The sequence below is a fragment of the Zeus faber genome (assembly GCF_960531495.2).
Source record: "Zeus faber genome assembly, chromosome: 3".
NCBI lineage: Eukaryota > Metazoa > Chordata > Actinopteri > Zeiformes > Zeidae > Zeus > Zeus faber.
This window is the reverse complement of record NC_137190.1, coordinates 13,309,625-13,316,915: the sequence shown is the minus strand read 5'-3', so window position 1 is coordinate 13,316,915 and position 7,291 is coordinate 13,309,625. Positions and strand designations below refer to the sequence as shown.

General features: G+C 43.1%; 1 protein-coding gene across 1 annotated transcript; it reads left to right on the top strand.

The window, feature by feature from the left end:
* Positions 1 to 1,272: 1,272 nt before the first annotated feature.
* On the top strand, positions 1,273 to 2,349 carry LOC307228364 (leukotriene B4 receptor 1; the record flags this gene model as incomplete). The annotated part of the gene is made up of 1 exon (XM_079998002.1): positions 1,273 to 2,349. One exon carries the CDS (start codon positions 1,273 to 1,275, stop codon positions 2,278 to 2,280), a length of 1,008 nt encoding a protein of 335 aa, XP_079854128.1. The 3' UTR covers positions 2,281 to 2,349.
* Positions 2,350 to 7,291: the final 4,942 nt, after the last annotated feature.

Here is a 7,291-nt window from a genome sequence, read left to right as displayed (position 1 = left end):
ACTTGCAAGTACAACAGTTGTACCCTCAGTTCAAAGCAGATTTATAGTGCGACAGAGCCAAACAATGGTTTCTGGATTCATTCACAATTCAATTTTAAGTGAAAAAACACCTTTGTAGCTCTTAGATCGACATGTTTTTTTTTTGTCCCTTTAAAATCAGTTGCATTTATCCATCCAAAATGAATCTAATTATGAACAAGAAAGAAAGTATTGTCCTGTATAATGCCCATAGGGGAAAGACCAGAAATTGGTGATGGACGCTTTGTAGTTGCTTCTTTCAGAACGATTATCCCCCTCCGTGTAATTGAATGGAGTTCAGACCAAACTTAAGTTTTAATCTAGACCATTAGCATCCCTTAAGTGTGTCCTGTCACATAGGGTTATTCATTTGAACGTTCTTTTACCCACCCTCGACGTCACACCGGGGCTCCGGGGCGCCGCAACGACCTTCTATACCAGTACCACTGGGGATAAGTCATGTACACTCACCGGTGGACATCCTTCACACACACACACACACACACACACACACACACACACACACACACACACACACACACACACACACACACACACACACACACGCACACACACACCACCACACCTGCTTGGAGTGCACCCCAGCGCCCTCCTGGTTGCATTCCTCTCCTTTCCTCCCTCATTTGCTGCCATAATTATGACAGGAAGAGGCCACGTGACCAGTCCTAGTTCCAGTTTTCCTGGACCTGATTAATTGTTTTTCAATACATGTTGTCATCCAATGTTCATGTTTTCGTGTAAATGTTGTTTGTTTCTATGTGTATTTGTCTCATCGTGGTGATTCTCCCCCTCTTGGAGTAGTGATCAGTCGTTAATCGACCCAAACATGATGAATAGTTCTCCAAAGAGGGGGGTTGGTGGTGACTCTCCATAACCAAAAACTGTGCTCTGTCATCCTACAGGTCGTCCACAGGACAGAGTTATTGCAGCAGTTCTTCATGATTAAAGAATTAATAAAGAGTTGCATGGCAGGTTGAGAAGTTGCACTCCACTTGCAGACTAACTCTGTCCTAGATGCAATGGCACAAATACTCTGTGTTGTATGTCCAGCATGCTGACAGCACAGGTTAAAAAAACCGAAAAAGAAAAAAAAAAAAAACCTCTTTCGCCTCAAAGGGAAGTGGAGGCTTGCTTGAGCAGCACTTTTTCTCCTTCGCACAGGAAACCGCCAGCACTGTCGAACACACACGTAGCCTGAACCGCTCGATAGATCTGCCGTTTCCGGACGCCAGCATGGCACCGGAGGAGTTTACCGGGGAAGCGGTGGCATCCTACACCATCCTGGGCCTGTCCTTCCTGGTGGGGGTCCCAGGGAACCTGCTGGTGATCTGGACCATCCTGAGGCACGTGAAGCAGCGCTCCCACACCGTGGTGCTGATCCTGCACCTGGCCGTCGCCGACCTGCTGGTGCTCATCACGCTTCCTCTGTGGATCTACTCGTTCGCCCGCTCCTGGGTGTTTGGGGAGGCTTCCTGCAAGGCCATTGCGTTTGTCATCAACGCCTGTATGTACGGCAGCGTGTTCCTCATCACGATCATGAGCGTTGAGCGGTTCATCACCGTGCGCGACCCGTTCGCCTCGGCTAAATGGAAGGGGAAAAAATCCCTGAACAAGGTTCTGCTTCTGCTTTGGGCCGCGGCGTTCTTGTTCAGTGCTCCGGTCCTCCCGACCCGGGTTCTGGGCGGCAAGCCTGGCGAGGAGCAGTGTCTGTACTATGAGTACACGTCGGACGGCCAGGAGACCATCTGCATCCTGATGGAGACCCTGGTGGGCTACGTGGTCCCTCTCTCAATCCTGGTGGTCTGCTACAGCTGCATTTGCAGCCGCATTGCTCAGATGAATTTCCAGTCCAAGCGCAAGCCCACGGTGCTGATCGCCAGCGTGGTGGTCGTGTTCGCCGTCTGCTGGACCCCTCACCACGTGGGCAACGTCCTCTCGCTCGTCCACCTGGCCATCAAGGGCTCCTACCCGGAGGCGGCGAGCAGCCTGGACAGAGCCCGAATCACCATGAACTTGATCGCCGGAGCCCTGGTCTTCATCAGCAGCACGCTCAACCCCATCCTGTACATGTTTGCGGCGCGCTCCTTCAAGAGCTCGCTGCGAGACACGGGGATCCGGAAGCTCTTCCGCCACATCTCCAGCACCTCCCCGGGCGAAAGCAACAAGGAGCTGTCCTTCGTGTCGAAGAGGCAGAGCAATAAAACCAGCAGCGCTGCCTGTCCGTGTGAGCTTGAGGATTGAACGACTCTGCAAGTAAACGTGCGGAGAAAATTTTGGTGTGTGAAGTGTTACACATGTTCACCCATTTTATCACCATTATCAGACCTAAATTAAAATGGAGAGAGAGAGAGAGTATACGTTTTATTTGCTTCATTTGTTTGATTTTTTTTTGTTTGTTTGGGTTCAGTTATTCTTTTCTTATGATGTTTAAGTTATGTATACTATTATCAAGAAGTAACATCCTTTGGGGATTGTGATGGAGAAAATAAATCATTTTCTCTTCTTCATCTATTTTTCTTCTTCAAGTTTTTTTTTTTTTTTTATGATATCCTAATTATTCATTTTGGAATGGATTTTTTTGTTGTCAAATTTACACCTTGTCTATATATCTTTTGAAAGTTGTGAGAAAGGTTATTTCTTTTTTTGTAAATTGTGAAAAAAAATATATATATTCAAACATGTCTATTTTAGTAGTATTATTATGTGCTGTTGCTATTGAATCAGTTAACCCTTCTGTGGCTGTGCCTGCAGTCACGCTTTCCACTTCTTACATCCTGAGATTGCACAATGAAACACTTCTCGTCTTCCCCTTGGTCAGTGGTAAAAAGCAGAATTATGTCGTACTGTTTGTTGGAAAAACCCTGTGATGTTTTGCAATAGAACACTGTGAGCCACATGCATATGCCCATTAGGGGGCATTGTTAGTTGCGGCAATGTGAGTCATACGCACAGGATCACAATAATAATATATATTTTAAACGTATTACTATTAACTCTTTACTTTCATCTTCCATGGAAAGTTTCTTTTTAAACTCCAATCTGCTTCAGGTAGATTCATACCTGAAGCAATAATAATCAGTGTGTGGACCCCTGACCTTCTCCATGTTCACCTCCATTTTCACCTCCATTGTGAACCGCCTCTGAGAAAGGGGCAGACGTTTTAACAACCACTGAAAGCATTAACCAACTAATCTGAGGATTAGGGGGTTGACATTGCATATATATCTGGAGAAATTTCATAGCAATTCTTCCATATCCCTGTTGGATGTTGAAGTTCAGCCAAATCAACAATGTTTTAAATCACTCCGTGATTTATTTTAATCAGAATAATCAAATTAATATGTAATTGATAAGGCAGCATTCTATCCCAGATGCATATTTATTATTGGTGTGTCACAATATATTTTATATGCTGGTTGTTTTTTTTTTTAAATCACTTTGTTGTTGTTATTTATATTTGAACACAGTAAGTTGAATAAGACGCAATTTAAATGGAAAACTTTCTTGTTCATAGTCACTACTGAGGAGCAGTTCCATGGGGGAAGAATTAAGCCTTACCAATTTCTCCCCCAACCAATGTCAATAGCAGGTGTTGTGAACCAAAACACACTTGGTGTTGCTGGTGTTTAACCTATAAAGTAAAAAATGAAATACATCAAGAACCATTAAAAAAAAAAAAAAGATGTGATGTGAAAAGGGAAAATGAGAGTGTCGGTAGGTTGCAACATGATTTTTTTTTGTGATGCAGGGTTTAGCCACACAAGAAAATTAGAACACCCGCCCAAAAATGTCTCTGTTAGCAGAAATAGGAAGCAGTATGTCATGGGTTACAACCTATTTTAAAGATTAGATAATCTTTTTGATAATCATGAGAGTATAGAGGCATATCCGCATTCAGTAAATATGAATTATCATTATGATATTCTTATTATTCTGATTATAATATTCTTAATTATCGGCCCTATTGCTTTTGTTAATGAAAAACTGACATCAATAGTCTATGGATGTCATGGATATGGCGCACTCACAGACAAGATGAATAAAATGTGTATTCGGGGCAGTTCGGATATGCCGACGCCCAAGTGTGATCCAGATCGATCTATTATTGTGGAATTATTTAGAAAAAAAACTGAATTTGCAGCACATGATGACATGCACAGGTCACATGACAGCATTGGAGTCCAGTCATTGGTCAACAATCGGGACCTCACCAAGAACTTTATGGAGGTCATGGATCCGACGAACCCGCAGACAATCTGAATAAGATTTGTATTCGGGGCAGTTCCAACATGGCGTAGTTCGAATTTCATCCAGGTCGGCGGTTCAGTATTGTGGAAGAAGTTTGTGATCAACAATCAGCACCTCACCAATATGGCGCCATCTGGAGTGCACATGCGCAAGTTGATGGAGTACACAGATCATGTGACAGATAGAGTCGCGATGGGACTTTAACTAAAGCAATTATGAACTCTTACACATACAAAATGATAGGTATTATTTTATTACTATAGAACTTTATGTTAGAAAAGAATTAAGCCAAAGCATTCCCAGAAGACAACTGGATTAAACAAAGCGCAGCATATTGAATGTCATAAATATATACGCTTCCAGGGGACAACTGACATGCACCAGAGGAAGTTCCGCAAAATTAAAAACCCAATAAACATCACTGTCAGAATTTATAGACATTCCAGATATCAATGTAAACACACTTCCTGAATTATAATTACTGATAACTATAACCATAAGCAAAAACACAACACAAGGACCATGTATTTATTGGGTACATGTGTTTTGAAATATTTTAATTATTTTCCTGTTTTTGGGTTCCATTCCAGATACCTCAAAGATACGTTACAATTACAACAAAAATGTGTAGCCCACTACACACAATTCATTTAATTATATATCCTCTACAATTGAGGTCATTTACCTCACTTTATTTATTTATTGGTTTAAAAAATACATTATTATTGCGAAGGCAGTTTTCTGTTGATTTACAAAGTGCCATAAAATGATTGTGATTCAAGATTCAAGATTCAAGATTTTTATTTGTCACATACATATACATACTTTCATACATATATGCAGTGAAATGTAATGCAACGCACCCGGTGATAGCACACAATATGTCCTAGGAAAAAAAATAAAAGTAGAAAATTCCTTTCTAATAGACTGACTAACTGACTCCTAAAACGTAATATAGTAAGTTGAATACTTATAGAATAAGATAAAAATATATAGAATAAAATACAATAAAAATAAATTGAAATAAAATGGAATAGATAGAAGGAATATGCCTATGTATATACAGATATGTGCATTAAAGTGGCATGTGACTTAAAGTGGCATGTGAATGTGAATAGAGTGAGGTAGTGTTTGGGATAATACAGCACAGTATACAACAGTACGGCGCAGCAATACGGCATCACGAACAACCCTGAACAGTGACACAGTATGCGGTACAGTATGCTACATACAGTACAGTAGGTAGTGGAGCCTAGTGTATGGCTCAATTAGGACCCCTGGTGAGGTCAGCGTTGACAGTTCTGATGGCTTGTTCCCCAAAATGGATTAATAATCTGGATAAATTATTGTGATCGCAATATTGACTTAAATAAATGTGATTATGATTTCAGCCATAATCATGCAGCCCTACTTCAGAACGATAACCACTGTTAGTTGCGATGAAGGAAACCCACCCACAGCTGCAAACACCACCCGATCATAGAAGTACCCTCACTTCCTGGACCTGCCCCCTTGAGCATCTAAGCCCACAACACGGTAACAATAAACACATCAATAACACAGTTTGAACATTTCGAACAAAGTTCCTACACTACTCCCCCCTTCCAAAGTCCCTCGTCCCGAGGGATCAAACAAAGTCTCTGGGATGACCCGGTGCACGTCTCAGTCTCTGGGGTCGTGATCCTGGTATTGGCAAAGGCGACTCGGCCTGGGGAACGGGGCCGCCCCGCTGACTAGCAGGGGCCACGGCTGGAGAAAGGGAGGGACAGGGAGTGGGCATGGGGGACGCAGACAACGAATCTGGAGAATTTGGCGCAGGGGGAAGGAGTCTCTTGCCCCCTGGTGGTCTGAGGCCAGCTCCCCTCGGCCTAAGCCAGTTGCTAGGCGTTGTGTTTGAGTCACCTACTCCCTGGGAGGGTGCCAGGGCCGGAAGGGGACCAGAGTCCCCTCTGTACGGGGCCAACCTGTCCCTGTGCAGTGCCTGTGGATAGTAGTCTCTGCCGCTCCAAACCTACTGAACATGCCCTCCATGAGGGAATCCACCACAGTCTCTGCCTCCTGGCCGGGCCTCCACCGCATATGCCTCTGGCCACTTGGTAAAGTAGTCCATGGCAGCCAGGAAATAACGGTTGCCCATGTCGGTGAGGGGAAACGGGCCCATGCCGTCCACTCCTACTCTCTCCATCGGGGCCCCCACCACCAGCAGCTGGAGCTGGGCATGGGACTGACCTGGGGGGGCCTTTGTGGGCAGCACAGAGGTCACAGAGGCGACAAAAGTTTCTCAACATCACACTTCTGACACCAAATGTTACGTTCCACTCAACGCTTCGGCCGTAACCACGCCGAAAAACAGACCCGCTCGCTCATCAACCGGCCTCTCATTTTCCCACTTCCGGTCTCTACCCCGCCACTTCCTGGGCCCGCCCCCTTGAGCATCTAAGCCCGCAACACGGTAACAACAAACACATCAATAATATGGTTTGAACATTTTGAACAGGGTTGCTACAGTATTGAAGAAAATGATTGATCTCTGAGGTCAAATTTTTTTTCACATGATACATTTTTCCCATATGGCCTGAATCCTACACCGTACAAAATGACGAGACAAACATACATAAAGGCCTATGCCACTGTATCCCATTGTTGCAACCCTACGTGTCCTGACTCCAGGGGGACTGGAAAAGAGGCCACTATAAATCCACTCCTGTCATATTAACCACTATCCTACTTATAAATAAAACTATATATATATATACTTACACATACAGTAGCATATAAGCAGGAAATTAGGACAGCAGGATATTATTTTAAAAGTTTAAATCCCCTTATACTGGTTATAATAAAAATAAATAATGATACATAAATGAAATAATAATAGTATAATTAATTATTAACATATTAATAATAGTATTGATAATCAAACGTTCAAATGTGTAACTTGTAAATGTGTAACTGTTCTATCGAAAATACGCAACTTTTAAATTAAAGGTTACGCCTACTATTT